Source organism: Ceratosolen solmsi, unplaced genomic scaffold (genome assembly GCF_000503995.2).
Source record: "Ceratosolen solmsi marchali unplaced genomic scaffold, CerSol_1.0 scaffold6, whole genome shotgun sequence".
In the NCBI taxonomy this organism is placed as follows: Eukaryota; Metazoa; Arthropoda; class Insecta; order Hymenoptera; family Agaonidae; genus Ceratosolen; species Ceratosolen solmsi.
The window spans coordinates 14,749,136-14,770,525 of NW_011948414.1; the positions used below are offsets into that span (position 1 = coordinate 14,749,136).

Here is a 21,390-nt window from a genome sequence, read left to right on the forward strand (position 1 = left end):
TAATATTCTGCTTCTTATATTAAATACGACTTTAAATTTTGAATTGATGAATAAATAATTAAAATAATTAAAATTTTAAAAATACTCTATACTTCGAATAGATGCTTGCGGTTTACGCCAATAATTGACGAAATCAGGAAAATACGTATTTATTTAAGAAAAATATTCCATCGGTTATTTAATGATCAAGGAAGCTTTAGAAAACGAGTTATTTTTATGTGATGAAGATTTATAAAGATATTTTTCTGCGTACAGATTAAATGGATGTATTGGAAAAGTTCGCTCCGCATATACATCAGATAATGGAAACAGCCTAATTATTGCAGGCTCAGGTCATAAGTAAATAGGCGAGCAAAAAAAGAAGAAAAAGATAAAATTCTTGACTGACGAGAGTGTAAACCCTCTTTTTTAAGTTCTTTAGTTGAACCTCGAGCAAACATTTGTTTTATCTGTGTTCAATTGCACGGACCAATGCCTCCGGCTATGCTACAACGCGGCACTTTTCAGTGATGAAAGAAGGCTCGTTCCCCTGTCACCGTCAAGAGGTGTGAAATGTGAAATCTCATCTCATTCGGGACATTACTATGTAAATGAACACGAGCACATATGCTATTAGATGCAAATGCGTGGGGTCCATCTTTTTCCCTCTACGAGCAGTTAAGAGGCCGTTTTTATCCTAAAGAGAATGGCGATTCGATATTTTCAACTTTCGAACAAGTGCTCCATTTGATTCACTGACTACTGTATGCATCGCTGTCCCTTTTCTAAAATTCTTCTCTTCACGGAAGCAAGTTTTATAAAGACTGATGGTTCCTTGTAGAAGTGCGTGTGGCATCGCAACTACGGCTCGACAGGTGATATATATCCATGATCATTACGTGGGTTCTTGGTGCTCAATAATAGTTTTATCTTATTCTTGTCTTCTGAACATCAGGTTTGAGAAAAAAAATAATCTACATTTCTTGTTCCACTCATTCGTTGTTATTTGTCAAAATAGTGAACCGATGTAACTTTTAAATGTAATGTAGAAAAACTTGAATTTCTTCTCTTATTTTGGACACGACAATAAATACACTTCAGAATGACAGATATTTCGTTATATAGCAATGTTATTTAAAATTTTATATCAATAAAATAATAATCTAATATTCCTTCACTGATACAATATTTAAAATTGAAATTTTTTTTCTTCTTCTTTAAATTATCGTATTAATAATAATAATAATAATAATAATAATAATAATAATAATGATAATAATAATAAATAAGGTAGTGGATATTGTAATAAATAAATTATAACAAATTATAAAAGTAGTTTGCCGTCCGTGTAAACAATAAAATACTGAAAAATTAGAAACATTTATTTCTTTCATAAGCTGACAATAAAAATAATCGGATCTTAAAACTGGTTTTCCCATGGTAATATACGATTTGGAGACTGAGTGGTTCTATAGAGACACGGTATCGACACTATTTTTTATCGCCTATATATGGGGCGAGTTTTCGAGAACCTTAATAGTGTGGCATCTTCGGAATTTCCGGAGTTCGGAAGATTTTTTGACCAGCTCTTGTTACTTTATTATCCATTTGTTTTCGTTTAACACTTGGATTGACTTATTTATTCGATCGCATTAACATGCGAGGAAGATTTGATTAAATTTCACATTTCTTTTGCATTTTTTGTTTTCCTCTTTTTAATTTATAACTTGAATTATTTATTTGAAAATATTTTAACAAATGAAATTATTATGCGTCTTCGTAATATTCATATTCTTTATTTTCTATTAATTTAATAAGATAAGCAATATTGTTGGAGACGTTACATGATTTTATTAAAAAATTATGTGTAAAATATTTTAAAAATTTATGGATAAATATATAGTTTATTATCCGATAATAAATATAATATTATAATGAATATAAAAATGTAGAATATAAACATAAATATAGTGAAACGACTCTTTTATTCATATTTAACTAAATTTTTAATTAATATAATTTTGTAAAACTTATCGAAATAAATAATTCAGAATTATAAAATTACTTTTTAACTTAAGTGGAATTAGATGGATGCAAGCACGAATTCGATTCTTATCATATAAATGAAGAAAAAAAAGGAGACATTTATAAGAAAATAAATTGGGATAAGAATTGAGAATCTTACATTAAAGAATTATCCATCGTTTACGACGATTTAGCAGTTTTTTTTTAGATAATTTTGGAAGTAAGATGGGACTTTCTTTTTACAAACTTCTGGTTACCGGAATATGAATATTTATGTTGTACGGACCACCCATCATTCTATTTTTTAAATTTTATTTATTCTGACGAATTTCTTTCTATTTTTTCCATGTATACCATATATAGCAGTAAAAGAAATGTACAACAATTCTTCGTTATCAATATCTAGATCTCACATTATACATTGCTTTAAAAGTATGTATATATAAGCAAAGTAATTTCTTTCTTTAAATCACATTTTATAATATCAGAACAGAGCATCAAATTTTGCATGTATATCGGGAGATTACGATAATAAGACGAGAATTTTATATACTTGAATGTTGCGTCCGATCTTTATATTCCGTGAAATATTTTCTAAAAGCGAGTCTCGCCATTTTATTTGGCGGTCATTTTTTTCGTTGAATCGAAAAAATCTTATTTAAGATCGTTAATATTCTGGTGCTGAATCTCGCAAGCTAATCAACGACACCAAAATCGAATCTCGCAAAATCGTAACTCTTTTGAGCTCTACAACTATCGCTTGTATGTTACGCAAACCACAAGATCGTTCGAGGAATTAAAATTTTGTTTTTTAATTTCCGTTTTTGAAGATTCTGCCTTTGGCCATTCTGATACAGTTATTTTTAATAATTACAATAATTTATCGGCGACATAATGATAAATATGTAGAAAATTGTAGAATAAGCTATGGACATCAATAAGAAGAATAAGACAGTATCTTGGGACAGAAAAGTTTTGTTTTTAAATAAAATTCGATTAATTTTGCTTTTATTAATAAAATCACAATTCGCATAATAAGACGATTTTAAATATCCTTGAAACTTTGTAAATTCAACATGAATTAGCAGTAAAGGAAGTTACTTTATAATATAATATGAATAACAATTAGTCGTCGTGAAATATTCGGCATGTAAAGTAAATCGGGATTTGCATCGAAAAGCATTGTCATGAATGAAAACCAGGTCAACGAAGGAAACGTTGTAGGCGATGTATATAACACTATTCATGAAATAAAGGTGGAAACTCGAGGAAAAACTACTGGAGGTAAAAGACAAGGACAGTTTTCCTGAGTTAGTTTCAAAGACGAACTCTGAGCTCGATAAAATTGTCAAAGGAATGAGGGCCGAACCATCAATTGTCTCGATTGCAGTTCCGTCATCAAGTGCAGAAGCGTGTTTTCTTGCATTCCATACATTCATGTGCGCAAATAAATTTTGTTCGCATTCTGCGGTACAGATCCTTGATCAGAAATAAGCCTCGTCGCCGTTCTTTCACTCGGCCATTGTCCCGTCTATATATATTTTGGGTGAATGAGGCCGGCACTTATGAATCACGCTGATGCGCGAGCGAACGCTCAACTACTTCAGTGCCTCCATCGCTACCCACGGAAGAAAATTGAATCGTGATGATACATAAATTTGCCCCACCTCTTCTTCCTTCCTCTCCTTACCGAAGCTTGCATAATGCGTCCGTTGAGAGCGGGCAAAAGAATCGCTGTCAACGACGACGGCGACGACAGCGCGCATTGAGTCACGAAAACAATACCGAGAGCGGTAAATTTGCATCATATAAGGATCGCCTTCACGTTTCTCGTGTACTAGCCGTGTATCGATCACCTGTGAGAGCGTGTGTAAGAGCTTATATCTATGCGTTTCTGTGTGGCCGTTCGCGTCCAAACTTTATGAAAGCCAAGGTCTTGGAGCTCGCGCATTAAAAAATCCTTCACCAACTCAAACGAGTGAGAGAGAAAAGAGAAAGAGAGTGAGAGAGAGAGAGAGAGAGAGAAAGAGAGCGAGAGAGAGAGAGAGAAATAAGAGGGGGTGCATCGTAAACAGACGACTACACGTATTTCTTCAGAATAAGCTTATCGAAAACTGAGAGTTGCAGTCCACAGTTTCTTATCATGCCTCCTTTTTATTCTGCTTCTGTTGCTTCTGCACGTCCATATGAAATTAAATTGTTTTCGAGAAAAATATCAGGCTTTATTTTAAAATAAGATTTTTTAAGACCTTTGTTCATCTACACGATAATATTATAGAAAATAAAACAATAAGAGAAAAATAATGTGAAAAGTATATTCTGCTTTTAAAGTTAGTAGTGGTATTGTACAGTTGAAAGGAGACCAGAAACATAAAAAAATGAAGGATGTACACACGCGCGCACACAATAAAATTATTGGAAAACAAACTATTATTTATGTGAATTTTACACTATTTTAAATAAATTGTTATATAGCAAAATAGTTCGTATTCGTTTTCTTAAAGTTTTCGGTCGAGATAGAGGCAAAACGTAGAGGTAGGGAAAAGGCCGAGGCTAACCATAAGAGAGTGAGAGAGTTAGAGAGAGAGAGAGAGAGAGAGAGAGCCGGATACAAAATAAAAATAGTAGAAGACAAACGAAGAAACGAAACAGAAAATCTAAACTTACGTATATATATATATATATATATAAAAAGGGAAGGGGGCAGAAGTTTGGTATTTCTCACTCAAGTGTCGTGCGTGGAATCCACGACGGTTATTAGTATGCTAATCAAGATCTCATTCCTTAAAGTTCTGAATATTTCGATTTCTCTGATATACTCTCTAGTGTTTTTCGTCTCTCTTTCATTTGCCAAACCTCGAACTTATATGTTTAACTTTTATTTTCGTATAGTTTTAGAAACAAGTTGTAGTACTTTTTTCCTTATGAGTCATCTTAACAATCCCATTTAATAAATGAGTTTATTATTTATTCCTACTTCAACTATTTTTCCTTTATATGAAACTCGATAATTATTATTATACTATATGAGTAGCTTCACAATGTTCGAAATTATGCACAAAGGTATTTACTATTTAACACGTGACTTGGAGAGGAAAATGTAACAGAAAATTAATCAATACGTTACTTAAGTAATCTTAAAGATGTAAGATCATGAAGAATAATCAATATATAAGAAGACTATCTTAACTTACTTTGAAAATAAAAAATAATTGGTATTTATGTCAAAGAAATCGAGACAAATATAAGTGGAAGATCGTGAAGCAAATAAAATAAAGATGAGGAAGAGGACAGTCTGAAGAAAGAGTCGTACTTCTGTCGATGAAATTTGTGGAGGCGAGAAGCGACAGCTTATAGTGACGCAACGCCGACGACAATAGTTCGGCGTGTATCGAATGCGAAATATTCAGTATGGAGTGATAGAATATGTTTGTGTGTTCAGTTCGGGGGTCCTTGTGAGTATTAATTGATGTAAAAGTCTCACTGAGTTTTATGAAGTCGCGTCGCGTCGACACGATAATCAATGGCGATAGCGTTCTCACGAAGAAAGAAAATCGCTCGCGTTTATTTCAATATATACATTTATGTAATATATATATATATATATATATATATATATATGATATCCATGTTACGAACAAAAATGGAGTATCTGCAAAAACGAATACGCACAATCTTCGACCATGACAGACAAATTAAAATTATGGATTTATATTTGATATAAGAGAGCAATAAAATTGCTTGTCCCTTATTAATTTCTTGATAATTAAAATTTACATTTTTGAGGAAGGTGGGAGATGAAGAATTATTGATTCTTATCCAATCATTACGTATAACTACAGAGGAGAGATAGGATAGAGACCGATATAATAACAGACGAATAAATATTTTTTCACAAAAATCTATCCGTGCTTTTTCAATCTGGAATATCGTGCGAGTTTTATACGCCATTAAATGATCTCATGATCGTACATTCTCGTGAGAATCATTGGCATTCGCCTTACATACTCAATGTTATCTAGTTGGATTAGCATTTATTATTGCTGCAGCCCAGGTGGCATTATTTCAAATAAAGAATCAGATCGGTAGCATCTTGTTGTTTTCGTTTAATAAAGGTCATGCTCTCCTTGCGGTCACATCTCATCACATTTACTTTAGTTATTTAATCTGCCAATTATAAATAATTATTTCACAGATCTTGAATAAAAGAGCAGTAGCGTCTTCTGTGCATAAAAGTTCGTGGTCGGTTCTCGACTCTTACTCCGCGTGTCCGATCATCGTGCACGTCTATCCGTGGAAGATTTATACACGCGTGTTCATTCGCTCGTGCGTACGCGAACGTGTATGTGAAACAGAGAAAACGTGGACCCGTAGAGCACTAGGTAAACTATTGCCCGTTGTTAGCCTAATGAGATCCAATCGGATGGGTCACTTAGTATGCGGTACCGATATTTTCTCCGTTCTCTCACCGCATTAGCTAGAGAGTGAAAGAGAAACGAATGTGAGTGAGTTAGCAAGTGAGAGAGAGAAAGAGAGAGAGAGAGAGAGAGAGAGAGAGTGAGTGAGTGAGTGAGTGAGTGAGAGAAGGGGAGAAGGAGGAGGACGATGCCTTGACGTCCACAAGAGCCGGTCGAGACCAAGGGTCAACACCCTTGCATCCGACTGCCTGTTAACAAGACTTTCTGTGAGCACACGATGCTGCCGGGACTCTTGTCCTTCGGTACTCTATGTGTGGGTCGCGAAATTATGGAGAGCACGTGTGCACGCAACTTTGGCGCCTGAATATTAGCACGCATGTATACACACGTGTGTGAAAACATCATAAATTTGATGTAAAATTGATAATTTCTGTTAACTATTGCATCAACACAACAATTAAAATACTTTAGTGATCATGTACTTGAGTATTTTGATTGCTTGGATATTATGAACATATACTGGATTTTATTAGAACGTTCCGGGCCTCGATCGTAATTTTATTTCCTCATCCAGTCGATTTATTATTAAAAAGTGTCATTATTAGAGAGGTCATTTATTTATGTGAATCATTGTTCGAAATATTGTAATCAAGCGATATGGTGGGAATATTGAGAGCATATCCGTATCATTATGTAGACAACTCTTCAAACTATATGCACTTAAAATTCAATTACCCTCATAAATATTTTAAGAAGAGAGAGAGAGAGAGAAAGAGAGAAAGAGAGAGAGAGAGAGAGAGAATGAGCTCCTCTTGAAATCAATTCCGTTAATTTCAGTTACTATTTGCTCTTATTAGCCATTAGCGTAGCGATCGGAGCCACAAAATATACATAGATTGAAAATGCGGAGATTTTTTTTTCTGTCAGCGATACTTGACACGTTAAATCACAAAATTCACATTAGAATCGTAACCGTAAATGTTTGGAAACGACGCATCTACTTCCATTTATTATTATTCTTTATGAGTTGGATGCGGTAAGTATGCGGTCGCACTATTTTTCCCTATGCCTCTACCTCTGTTAGTCAAAGTTACCGCAATGATAAAAGCAATGGTAACAACCGTGTCCTCAGCATAATGCTCGTCAGTAACGCTTCTGTTTCCGTCATTGAGAAAGGGAGGAGTAAGAGCACGAGAAAAATTCCGATTGCACAGCAAGCGAGTGCTTTTTCTACTCCGTGAATTTTTCTTTTATGTGAAATTGCTTTGCCATTGTGGTTTACCGGTCTCTTCTTTATTCTTATCCGCAACCCGTTCATCTTGTTTCTTTTTCATTTTCTTTCATTAATGGATAAGAAAAAGGAGCCGAGTTAATTTTTGTAAAGATTTGATAGCTCGTTCTTGTCGCTCGCCTTTTCTAAACCATTATAAAATAGTAATATAAGTGTATAAAAGCAGTTTTTTAATTACCTTACAACCCTCGCAAGTAAATGCCCCAAAGTGAAAACCAGCTGCCGGCTCTCCGCAAACCTTACACTGTTGATTCATCTACACAAAAAAGAAAAAAGTATTATAATCATGACGCTTAAATGATATTTATAAAGAATTACAAGATTTAGGTAGAAAGAAAAAGGAGGGGGGAGGGAGGGAGGGGCAAAGGAGTGAAGAAAACAAGTGATAAGAAATGAATATAGAAGAAAAAAGAAAGATCTTAAATGTAAAAAATTGCGCGAATCTTTATATAGATGTTATGTAGTTTAAACAATAGTATTAAATATACATTAAAGCAGATTATCCGATGAAATTCTTCTGCCTATATCAAATAAAGAAAATTATTGTAAAAATGTATATTAATAATTCTGCCGGTGGCAGAGCAAGGTTTCACTGTTTAAAGCTTGGAAAAGAATTTCCACGATGTCGCGTCCGATATTAAGCAATTCAATTCATTTACATGACCGATGCCTCATATCACCGCCTCTATTCAAGTGGAAAATTCAACTCTTAAATGAGTGAACAAGCGATAAATCGCAGCTACTTTGAATCCGAGGTCGATGTTCGGCGCTTGCGCGATAAAACTTTTCGTATCGAATATATTATAAAATAATTAACTTCTTACACTATAGGCGATCAGAAGAAAAATCAGAATTTGAAGATTTTCGGAAAATGGTTTTTCTATTTTCGTCTGATACATTGTTCTGCTCCTTCTTCATAGAAAGAAAACAGGAGCAGAAAAATGCGAATGAAAGTTAATTTCATAGTGGTAGGAAAAGAAACGCACAAACTTGTTTCCGCAATAAATAATGTTTCGTGTTCATCTTTGATTCGATACCTCGATAATGTTCCCTTCTTCTCTTCTTCTCTTTCCACTTTCTTTCCGAACACTTGTCTACCCGTTGTTTGTTCGCTGCTGTTCTCTACTACCTTATACTGCTTTCTCATACATGAAGTAATTCGATGCAGCTGTCTTGCTTCACACTTCGATATTACAATATGCGATACATTAAAAAAACTCATTCTTATCGGACCGATGTCTATTAGTAGATTAAAACTATTTTATACGAGATTAAATCAGGTGTCTAATGCTGTTTTAGTCATACATTGGCATAGGAACTATTGAGTCCTCGAAGGGCAGTAGTAATACTTATATTATGTAATATATAAGTGCGCGCGACTCTGGAAATTGTTACGTGTACATATCTTGACCAGAAAATTAGAACACATTCATTCCGTCGTCGCAGATGCGTTTTTCTCCATTCAAACAAGCGACAATCGAGGTAGTGAGAGAGAGAGAGAGAGAGAGAGAGAGAGAGAAAGAATGAGATAAACAATCGCCAAGTACAGTTCTCGATTATTCAAGGCGCTCACCGAGAGCGCGAGAGCGCGATGCCACGTTTCTGCTGCGTTTCTACTGCGTCTTTCTAGAAATCGCGATGTTGTAGCGAAGAATACGACTTGTCGGTGACTGATCGAATCGCTTTGATGAATGCGAGCTCCAGCATTCACTGTTTTCTATATTGACTTTTCCTTCCATGCAGGTGCCTATTTGAATTATAAAACTTGTTTTTGTTTAGAACCGGCAGTGGTTCTTGCTATCATATGCATCTCATTCGACAACATCGATAGGGGTTTATTAATTGATGGGACATTCTGTTTGCTGCTAGTCAATCGAGAAAAGTCGAGCTGTATAAGCTGGGCTGTACGAGATGAGCAGAGGTCATAAAGAGAATTTGATGGAAAAAGAAGGCCATCGATGCTTATGCTTTACATTAGTAAGAATGCTGTACGTACTCTAGTCGAGCTTTTTCTATCGGTCGACTCTAGTGTAGGTATTTTAACGAGAATTTAGCGCACGGATATTTAGAGTTCAAATCTCCGTTACTAGGATAGAGGGATGCAGTTCCTCTGTTAATTGCACTCCAAATAGCATCCGTATATTATCCACCAATATTATTATAGTTTTTCACTTGTAGCACCTTTTTTCTCCTTTATTGCCTTTATCATTAAATCAGAATACTACTCGTTCAATATTAAATAATTTACTTTTGCTGCAATAAAATTTTTTCCCTGTATATATATATATATATATGTGTGTGTGTGTACATAAGGATAGATTAAAAAAAAATTTAAAAAAAAAGAAAAAAGTTTCTCTCTAATAACATCAAAAAAATGAATCACTTTTCAACGATTTTTTATATGCGTAACTGTATATATTGGATTATTATCATTACGATTTTATTTTACTACATAATTCTTCAAGACTCCTTATTTCTATCTATCTATATAAAATTGCATATATTGAACGACAAAAATTGAAAAAAAACTTTTAAACACGGTAAATTATTAATAACTGAACGAATTTCATATCAATTTATTTCCATTACGATTATAAATCTTATTACAATTAAAGAAATCAATTATAGCGATCGTCGAATATTAAAATATATGTACAAGAAACTTATTTGTCTTAAAGTGCTTTTTCAAGATTACAAGAAATTTGAATAAGAAATAAATTCAATATTCCATTATCCTTTCCTTCTTGATTTAATCCTAAATCACCAATCACAATCTACTCGTTTAAATACAAATCATCGATATGATCATTGGAATACTAGAAAAAGAAAAATATAAAAAAGAAGAAAAAGAAATAACTCAGTTTAAATAAAAATATTTTTTAATTCCAAAACAGTTATATATTTTTTGTCATAGACAAACGGGAGAGATATTTCCAGCTTTAATTAATGACATAAAAATTTATAACACTGGGTATTACGATATCTTCAATAATAACTATTAATTCAGAAATATATCAGAATATTGAGAGAAAAAAACTGCTTCATAGCATTTAAGTAATATATTTCAATTTGTTATTATAATGAGCAAATAATTACATTTAGTTTTTAAATAGATCAACAGTTATTTAATTTTTTTTAGATAATATTTCTTAAAATGATTAAAAATTTAATAATCATATTTGAATAAATTAAAGTAATTTTAGTTTATATTATTAGTATAAAAAATTTCTATAAAGTGTAAAAGAAGAATTATATAAAGAAAAATTATGCATCCAGATAAATAATTGTAATAGCTTAATCGATGTACGCAAATATCGTTTTTTCAAGTGATCTTAGAGGAAATATATGTTTTTAAGGTTTTTTCAAAATATGCTCTTTTCATGGTACGTATGATTTTTCATTTGGTGACATTATCTGAAGATATATATATATATATATATATATATATATATTAAAGGAGTGAAAGAAGCAAAGTGAATGAGCTCAGAAATGTGACGAAAAACCGAAAATGTTCGTGGAATACCAGGTCAAGGTGGCCTCTATTGTCGGCTACTTAAGACGTTGGCACGTGCGCTCGCAAGCAAAACGAGTTAGTCTCTCTTTTTATGTACTCTGTCGACGCTGAATCAGTATCATCCCGTTCGATTTCAAGGACGAGATGAAATCAGAGCGGAGTATCAAAGAGTACGCAAGAGAGCGGGGAGAGAGAATACGCTCGATATATATTCATCCACGACGGCACAATCTCCTCATTTGCATATAAGCAATTGCATTCCAGTTTTTACAGAAACGGAATTTATAAGACAAAGCACGCGGAATGCTTTGCGAGAACGGAAGAGAGGAGGGAATCAGAGATTGAGAGTGAGTATAACTGCACGATTAAATGGATCTCCGTTTATGCATATTCGACCTGTGTCAGGAGATGGATACTCATGTGCTGCACTTGAGAGATTCGCGCAGTGGCAGCAGTATTGCGTAAATTATAAAGCTGAATGCGCCTGCATTATAGTTGTGGGAGTTATAAGCTGTTCTCCATCAATCCAAGGACACGAGGATCTTAAAAAGTAATGGTGATAAAGAAAAAGCAGAGACCCGGGTATGTGCCCGAGAATGCACGGGAAATTTCAAGATCGAGCTTTTTAAACGATTGCACCATTGAGTAAAAAATCTGAGCCATCGGAGACATATTATGACCTCCATATATGCTTCACTGTATTTCTATAATTTCCTCGTCTAAACAACAAAAAAACTTATTTATATATGCGCCGCGAAGATAGCCGTCTTTTCTATATTGTAGCCGTTGAGTCAAAAGAATATATTGCGTTAAGCGCATAATGAGGTTATTAAATATTCTAACAGTTTAGAACACAAACGATGCACAGTGCAATTAAAAACAAGTTATTTAATTCTGACATTTAGAGAATATTTTATATGTCTCGAAGAGCTACATGTTTACAGATTTAACATATTAAATTTTTTCATTGATTTTATCGATTTATTCAAAACATTGAGATTTCCCTTCCAATCACATACGTTGAAAATCATACAGTTTGCTTCACGTTGCAATGGCGTTACCAAGCTTATGTTATTATGTAACACTTCTTACTGATTTATTCGTTAAATAGTAAGTATACGTATAAAATATAGTTTTTAATTTCAGGCCGCAAAATGAAAAATAGTGTGCAATGATGAGCTTAGGTAGATTTGATCGCCCAAGTTTCTTGAATTATTAAAAAAGTAGAAGATTCTTAAATTTAAATATTTAGTAAAATATTTAGTAAAACTTCTATAAAGCGAGATGAATTATGTATTCGACAAAAAGTGAGGAATTCTTATTTTAAATGTTTTGTTTTTTACATATATATATATATATATATATATATATATATTTTACTCATTTTGAAGAGTATTAATTAATAATTAATACTAGGTACTTTGGAACATTTAATCAACAAGAAATTTCTTTTGATCTTTGAAAATATATTGGTTTAATTCTTTCCGTTTTAAGTCAGTAAATATTTACTCAACAAATAATGTTAAAGTAACAATTATTTCTATCTAAGTGTTTAGAAATACATAAGTTTTACGCATATAAAAATGTCAAATTTTTATACAAATAAAATATGCGACTTTAATCGTATATTCCTATTTTTCATTCTATTCGATCAATTGACATAGGTGGCTTAATGTAATTTATATATAAGAAAAAGAGAATATAAACATTATAAATGCAAAACTTATGGTTCAAAGATGAAGTTGAAATGCAGAAATCGCAGAATAATCATTGCCTCTAATGGCTTTGAAAAATTACTGGCTCAAACTAAAATGGCATTAGCAAAGTCATCGTTCGGGAGAATTTCCCGTTTCGGTGGAGCAAAATCCAACACTTGGGGGCGCTATAGCTCACCCGGCGGGTGGCGGTCGGACTACGTAAATATCGTGCAATTCAGTGATGCGTTTTTAACGATCACAAAGATGAATGACGATGCGCTTTGGCAGCAACTCTACATAAGTTGTCCTCAATGCAATGAAAGAGAGTGAGAGATAGAATGATAGATAGATAGATAGAGAATGAGAGAGAGAGAGAGAGAGAGAGAGAGAAAGAGAGATATCGGGCGCGCACGTGTGTGTGTGTGTGTGTGTGTGTGTGTGTGGTGTGGTGTGAGTGAATGGGTGAGTGCGTGAGTGAGTGAGTGAGTGAAAGAGAAAAATAGAGAGAAAGAGAGTGAGACTTCTGTTTGGTGGCCTTGAAAAATGAACTTTCGTGACTGCATGGCTTACGTCGCCCCGACCTTTTGTATGCGTCAGTCTCTGCTCTCGTTCTCTCTTTTCCCGGCTATACTCTTCCTCAGTTAATGTTTTTATGAGACTCACCACAATGCACGCTACAGGAGCTGAGAAACAATTAATAATCTTTGCTGGATCATTTATCGCGACAGTTTAACCCAGAGGGTTGCGCATCTTTATGTGTCTTACCTGCGTGTCTCTCCGAGAGGAGAGAACCAATCCCTAAAGAGCCACTGCTCGGCGACATAGAGAGAGAGAGAGAGAGAGAGAGAGAGAGAGAGAGAGAGAGAGACGAGACGAGAGGTGAAAAAAGTGAGTGAGAAAGGAAGGAGAATACGAAGATGCGTTCTCGTTCGATTATTTTATTCGCTGTTCTGGAGGCTCTCGAGCCGTGACCGATCCGATTTTTAACGGAATGACGCGGCAGACGAGATTCCTTGTCGTCGTTTTCGCTTGTCGGACTGTTATTCTTTGCATGCTCTCTCTCTCTCTCTCTCTCTCTCTCTCTCTCTCGTCTCTCTCTCTCTCTCCCTCGACTTTTCATGTTTGTGAGAGTGTGTATCCACGGGAGCACGCAGATACATGCGCGCGTGTGTGTCTCTTTGTACGATCTCTCCTCTAAGCCATACACTTGGGTAGCCAGGCGAGCGAGTGAGCGTTTAATGTCTTTTTTTCGACGGCTCTCTCGAGTCGCGACGCCGTTTACGACTTGACGCTTAAGTGGAGCGCGTCGGCGAACCAACGGCGGCGAAAGCAATATGAGAGAGTCAAGCGTACAGGGAAGCGCTTCACCTGTGTGAGCTGTGACCGTGCGCTCTTTCTCTCGCACGATCTTTTTCTCTCTTTTTCTTGCCCGCTTTCTCGTGTGAAAGATCGTGGGTGATTTGACTTTTTACCTCCGATCTCTTCGCGAGGGTTGAAGGCTTCTAGAGTCATTGCATCTTTCTTTTGTTTTTTTTTCTTTATGTTCATAGATTCTGATATGTGTAGCGCGATTTATATTTGAGCCAATTTAAATCTTTTGATGTTAAATATTTTTTCATTTTCATCTGTATAATATTACATTATTATTTTATTATCGATCATATTACATGCGCTTTTTATCTAAATTTCATCTTACAACAAAATCAATCAGAAAATCACTTAGCGTCTATTTATCATTAAGATTTGCATATATGCATATGTAGATACTTACGTTTAATTTGTTCAAAGTGAACCGGTTATTAATTTTTAAGTGAATAATTTTCATTTTATGACCATTAGACATTTAATTATTTTCACACTAAAAGTAAGCTAATGTAAATGCAAATTTTTATTTCTTGGTATTAGCCTACTTTGTTTTTTAATGATGTATGGGCAAGAATTTTTTATGACAGTGTTACTTTTGCTTAATTTTTGTTTCAATAAGATTCATGTTAGTAATATTCGAATTTAATTTTAAATGTTCATTTAGATGTATAATGATAATTTGAAGGATTTCCATCGATATTAGAAGGAAAAATTAAATAATAAATTCATAAAACGATTCATTATTAAACAGAAAATATTTTATAAAATGCCATTGGTTCGGTGAAAAAATTTTGAATTTTTATTTGTTGACAAATTTGCAGCAAGAAATATAAATATTATTATGCAATTAATGAATACAGAACTATTAAAATATAATAAAATAATGTTTTATTATTTTATTGAGTGTAGCAAGTTTTATTGTAGTGAGTAGCAAGTCTCATAACTTTAAATACTTCAGATATCAACTTAGTGAAAATAACAAATCAAATAAAAATTTATAAATTTGCAAGTACGTTGTAAGTATATTTTCGATACTTATGTTTAACAAGTTATTGTTTAAACGAAAATATAGGAAATATAGAATCAATTGCGAATACGTAAAGGCAGATGCAAGCTCTAAAAGTAAAAGATGTAAAAGATGTAAAAGATGCGCGGCGACATTAGTGCCTCTTTTTATCTAATTAAACCATGACTATAAATTTTTCCATTTAATTAGATATAAATCGATATGCCAATATTTTTGCATGATGAGTGAAAACATTTATTTGGCCTCCGTTTTCTAGCTGTTTGGTTACAAGTGGGCGGCGGTGTGCTGCTGCGCTTTGCGTTGCACAAGCGCAACCTGAAGCGCGGGCCTCCAAGCGTCAAAGTATTTGAAACCTTCTTTATTTGGTGATTAAACGTGTCAGGCCTTGATTTATAATCTCGTAAACGGTGGTCGAACAGCCGTGACTCTTAAGAGCGCGCTTGCGCTCGCACAACCCCATTTGAAAAAATAACGTTCACGCTTTCTTGCTCTCTCGTTCGCTTGTGTTTGCCCGAGTGCGAGAGACTATGAATTCAAAGCGGATGAGTCGGAGAAGCAGAATGCTATTTAACTGCTGAGTACACTTTCTTGTTTCTTATTCGGCACAAGATAATAACAAACGCGTTGTAATATATGAAATATTATTTAGAAACACATAAAGCTTCAATGAGAGAAATGGAGGTTAAGGAGAGGGCCAAAGAGAGAAAGAGCAAGAACAATGGAGAGGGGAGAGCGGCGGAGCTATTTACTAACAGTAATTGATAGCACATTGAATGTAGTAGCTTTTGCTTCTGCAAAATAATAGTTCTGATGTACCATTATGGTGGAATGGTAAAAAAAATATGGTGGAAAGGTAAAAATTTGTCCATGCTTCGTATTTTTCCTGCTTTTTGCAACTTCGCTCATCTCCAGTATTTTTTTCATTTTTTCTTAAAGCTTGAACATACGTCCCCATAAATTGCGTTGCGGTTGAAGGTTTTTACTTCTCATTTATTATTTCTTGCATTTCTTTTGCACAGTAAAATGCTTAGCTTAATTTTTCTTATTTGAATTATAAAGATGATTGATATCGACTACATCAAAAGACAGACACGTCGTTACATTCTCAAAAAGCTAACTAAATAAAATATTTTTATTAGCATTACACTTATTTATGCGGAGTGAGTGGGGGTAGAAAAAGAAATAATCTTAAATTGAAATTTACTTTAACGAATATTTCACACTTTGCAACAAAATTTAATTAATTATTGACAAATGTCACGTTCAATGAATATAATAATTTTATTTTTTTTTTTAATTTTACAATTTATATAATAATTTCATAAATAATATTGCATAATATTTATTAATTAGCATCTAATCAAATGATAATTCCAAACGTTTTAAACACAATTATGCATTATTATAAATTTGGACATAAATTTCGATTAATACTCACTTTTTTTTTAATAAGAAATATAAAAATTTTAAGCTTTCGTCTCGTAAAATAAAAATACTTCATATTTACTTGAGATTAGCAGAAACTGACTTACATGCATGCCATAAGCTTTCCAACATCTCAGACGTCTGAGAATGACCACTCTCTCGCAAATATCATAATCAAACAAACCTGTGTTTTCTTTTTCTTTCTCACTCTTTTGCTGAACGTGTACATACATACGCACGCCGATTCTTGCCCTTTTCATTATTCTCCCCTACCGTGGCTTGTGTACCAGACAAAGCCGGCGAACAAAAAGGCGTTAAGTCAGATCACGACCTTAAGGTTACGTCGCTCATGAATGGTTAATATGTAAATTGGCCAGACGCGGCATATGAGCTTATTTTTTCTCTTTTCCCATTTTTTCATCAACTCTCTTTCTCTCTCATCCCCCTACCATCCACTTCTCCTCAATTCAATGTGCCGCTCACTTTAATTATATAAAATTCTTCGAATTTACCTGTTTATCGCATAAACTAAATTACTCAATTTCTGTTTATTAAATAGTACGATTTATTTTAATTTTTATGATATATTTCTTATATATAATATTATACAAAAGTGTTTTCATTTAAATAAAGTGTTATGATCTATTTGATTATTTGATTAAATATTATAGTAATATAATATTATTACCAATAAATAAAGAAAGAGTAGTAATACAAAGTAAGTATCTATCAGAAAATATTCAGTTTCTCTTGGCTAAACTTTAATACTCTCATGAAGTCGAAAATTAAGTATTTTGTATTCATAGAGTAAAATTTTTATATGTTTTATTATACGTCATTCTTCCCTCTTGCGCTGTCGACTATATGAGAGCAAGAGCGGTGTACTTCATATATTAATACAGATGCAAGCTTGCGGGCGCTCATACGCGCGCCTGTACGTATATATATATATATATATATATATATTCAAATGCATATGCGTTTAGATATATAAGTATACAAAAGGGCGCTTCGTGATTTTGACCTCGTCGACAACAGAGCAGTTGAACTGGGCTACAAGTGGGATAATAATCGTATAAAGGGGTTACAATAGAGCTCTGACATACCACAGCCGGACGAATATAAGAGAAGCAAAAAAGATGGAAAAACAAAACGCACAATAAATATATTTTGACACAAGAGAACCCGTGCATCGTAGTTACTTGTATAGATCTCTCATTTTCCATCTCACTCTTTTTTATTCCCATAAGACGATATATATTCTCACTTATATATGCAGAATAGTCTCAACGTTCAGCTTCGAAGTACAATGTGTAACCAAATGTACAAAGTGGAGCCATTGTCGGAAGTTGAGCGGCGGTAATCCTTTTTCTGTCAGCCTGTATCTTTCCCCCTGCCTTTCGAGTTCTTATAGAAGTAGATATAAGCAATATTAGCATATACACAGACACTAAATAAATTTATTAGCATAGGAGGGTGACAATTTTATGTTTTCATTGGCGCACCCGTGTTTGCTTTCTTACTTTTTTGACATAAACCGCGTTTACAAATCAGACGAATAATGTGTAAATTAACCAATTTCAGCAAAGCAAAATAGAAAATTTTAATTAAAGTATTATTTAATGATAAAGTAATTGCACAATTATCTTTCACACGCCGTTTTAATTTATTTTGCTTAATACTTAACGCATTTTAATAATATATAAAAGTATGTAAGGTTGATGTATTTTAAAATAATTTTTCGTTTTTGCGTAACGAATCAAAATACTATAATATTAATATGAAATTTTGCCAAATAAGCCTATACTATTCGAAACTATAGTTACCACCTTCTAATTCGTTAGTCATTTAATTAATCAATTTATTCACATTTTCCAAAATGATTACAATGAAATACTCTTTTTTTTTTTTAATAAAATGATGTTTACAAATGCAATTTTCTTTTTGAAAGTAACATTGTAAATGAATAATGTCCCATACAGCCATGGACATTTTGTATTTTCGTTATGTCGATTAATATGTCTAAGTAATCGTTTGCCAAGATTAGTCGACTCTGTGACTTTCCTGAAAAGCAACAGGTGAAACCTGTTAGCGGAAAGGCCAATCACGGAAAAATAATGCACGCAAAATTAAGCATGCAAGTTCACATAAATGTGATATGAACTGAAAGTTGATATGGCATGAAATAAATTGGAAAAAACGATGAGGACCTGATTTTTATTTAAGATTAGTCTCGCAGCATCCAATGTAACATACGAGAGTGACACGTGCGTGCGCCAAATTGATGCCGCAGCTTCGAGCACGCGCACGTGTACGCGCACAGAGGCGGAGGAGTGAAGCGCCGCGCGACGTGCCGGAGATTTAAACGCGCGACAGCACATGTGTACGCGCGTGACCGCTCCTCGACAAATTGTTCTAGCCATATGTAATGTACGTTGTATTTATGGAATGCAACTAAAATGTAAATAGCGGCTTTTTGCAGTGACGGAATAGTATTAAAATTGTAAGAGCGAAAAATTCACCTTCCTTGCTCTGGTGTGTGTTTTAATGGATAACTTTGTAGCCGATATCGAGAGATAGCAATGCTCTCGCTTGGTTTACGTTAGTAAATATCACTCTAAAGTACTGACATGCTTGTTTTCTCTATTATGGGAGGAGGTGATCATTTATGATCTTTACGATATTCTATGCGATATAATACATTCACAACTATATATTAAAAGACAATCGGCAGCTTATGTGAGCTTCACGTGATTTGAATACAGATCAATTTCAATTGATCTTATATTTTTAATGTTCATTTTTATTAATCGATTTATTTTTACTTATAATGCTAATTCTTGTACGTGGACAATATATTAAAAGAAGAAAAAAAAGAACGAGTTAGAGAATTCGGAGAGCGCTCACAATTTTGATGTTTTGACATTGAACGGCATTCGTGTTTCCAAAATATAAAAAAAGTTGACACTTTTAATCTTATCGTATCGAATAGTTTTAAGCATAAAAACTCTTTCTTACGTTCTAATCGGATGAAAAAAAAGTCTATTCGTATTTAAATGAAAAGTGTTGATATTATTTTTTCAGGCTGCGCTAGGACTAATCAATTTTTTTAATAATAGTATTTTTCGCAGTAAAAAAAGTACTTATTCGAATGAGCGATAAAAGAGTAAGAAAATGGCCTGAAAAAACAATAACATTAATAAGTAAATTTATAGAGCACCCACCTTTATATTAGTTGATTTGATGATCGTAACGCCCGATACTCGTGGCTCTTGCTAAATTATAAGAGCTGAAATTATCTACTCGGGGGGAGAGGGCAGGGGGTTATGTAATCACAGCATTTACGCGCACTATTCTTTCATTTCTGTAGAAAGCACCCTTTAAATCGAAGATCTTCTTGCAGTTTTCGTCGATCGTTTACAATTATGGCCTTATAAATCACCACAGAAGGATACGATATATATATATATATATATATATATATATATATATATATATATATATATATATATATATATATATATATATATATATATACATATATATATATATGTATATATATATATATTTTTTTTTTAATTTTGTTTTGTTTTCTTCGTCGCTAATCAAATAAATTCGAACGGTCGGACGACTGAATAAAAAAACGAAATGATCCTCGAATTAGTGAGCACTTCTGTTATCACATGCTTGAGAATAAAGCCAATTTTCTTCGGTCAGGCAATCACAGTTGCGCACGAGTCTCTTGCACGCACAACGCTAGGGATAAGAACAGTGTTGACGATGCGTGCTCCCCTTCACCCCTTCTCACTCGCGTGATTGTTCCTCACGACTGTCCATGCCGATCGCAACGGCAGCGTGAGCAGCGGCGGCCGCGGTAATAACGGCGGCAGCAGCGGCGGTAGCTCGTCCTCACTGGTCCTGTCATTCGTATAGTGCACCTGTCGCGAGCGGCGCTGTCGGCAGATCTTCTGCTACGAACTGATCGCAACCGGGTGAAAAGAAGGAACACACGTAGTGTGGGTGTAGCGCTAAGGAAAAGTAAAAAAGGAGGGGAGAGACTGACACTGAGAGATAATGAGGAGGAAGGGTAAGAGATAGAGGGAGAGAGAGACAGAGAGAGAGAGAGAGAGAGAGACAGACAGACAGAGAGAGAAAGAAGAGAATTATAGAGATATAATTATATAGATAGATAGATGGGTACAGATAGAGAGAGAGAGAGAGAGAGAGAGAGAGAGAGAGATTTGTGAGGGAGGGGGGGAGGGAGGGAGGGAGGGAGCGAGAGAAACTAGAGCAGAGGATTGTCAAGGAAAAGGTGGCGCTCAAGTTTGGTTGCAAACTGAACGGTGGCGGTTGGTGTATAACGTTGCGCGAGTAATGCAGCCGCGTCGCTAGGCGGGACAGGACTGGCGCTTAACGATCCTCAATCTGTTCGACTGAGGAACTTGCTTGAGCTGCCGATTTTTCCGGCCGTCGCTCCCCACTCGATGCAGTAGAGAAGTGGGCCCAATTTAGGTCTGCCCGCTAACGTGCTGACCAATGGCTCTGTGCCGATCCTCGTGTGTTGGCCAATGGCTGGGGCCGTAAGGCGGGAACAAACTCGACCCCCGAAGCTCCGCCTACCCACGATGTGCTCTCACTAATCCGCGCGG

General features: G+C 34.5%; 1 protein-coding gene across 1 annotated transcript in view; it reads right to left on the reverse strand.

Moving 5' to 3' along the window:
- The window catches only part of LOC105368224 (zygotic gap protein knirps), a 30,380-nt gene extending 10,188 nt beyond the window's left edge, over positions 1-20,192 (reverse strand). The window contains exons 1-2 of the mRNA XM_011507198.1: positions 19,966-20,192; positions 7,892-7,969 (exon numbers count right to left, since the gene is read on the reverse strand). Of these exons, the coding sequence (XP_011505500.1) occupies positions 7,892-7,969 (78 nt within the window). The 5' untranslated portion in view covers positions 19,966-20,192. The remainder of the gene's footprint in view (positions 1-7,891; positions 7,970-19,965) is intronic.
- Positions 20,193-21,390: the final 1,198 nt, after the last annotated feature.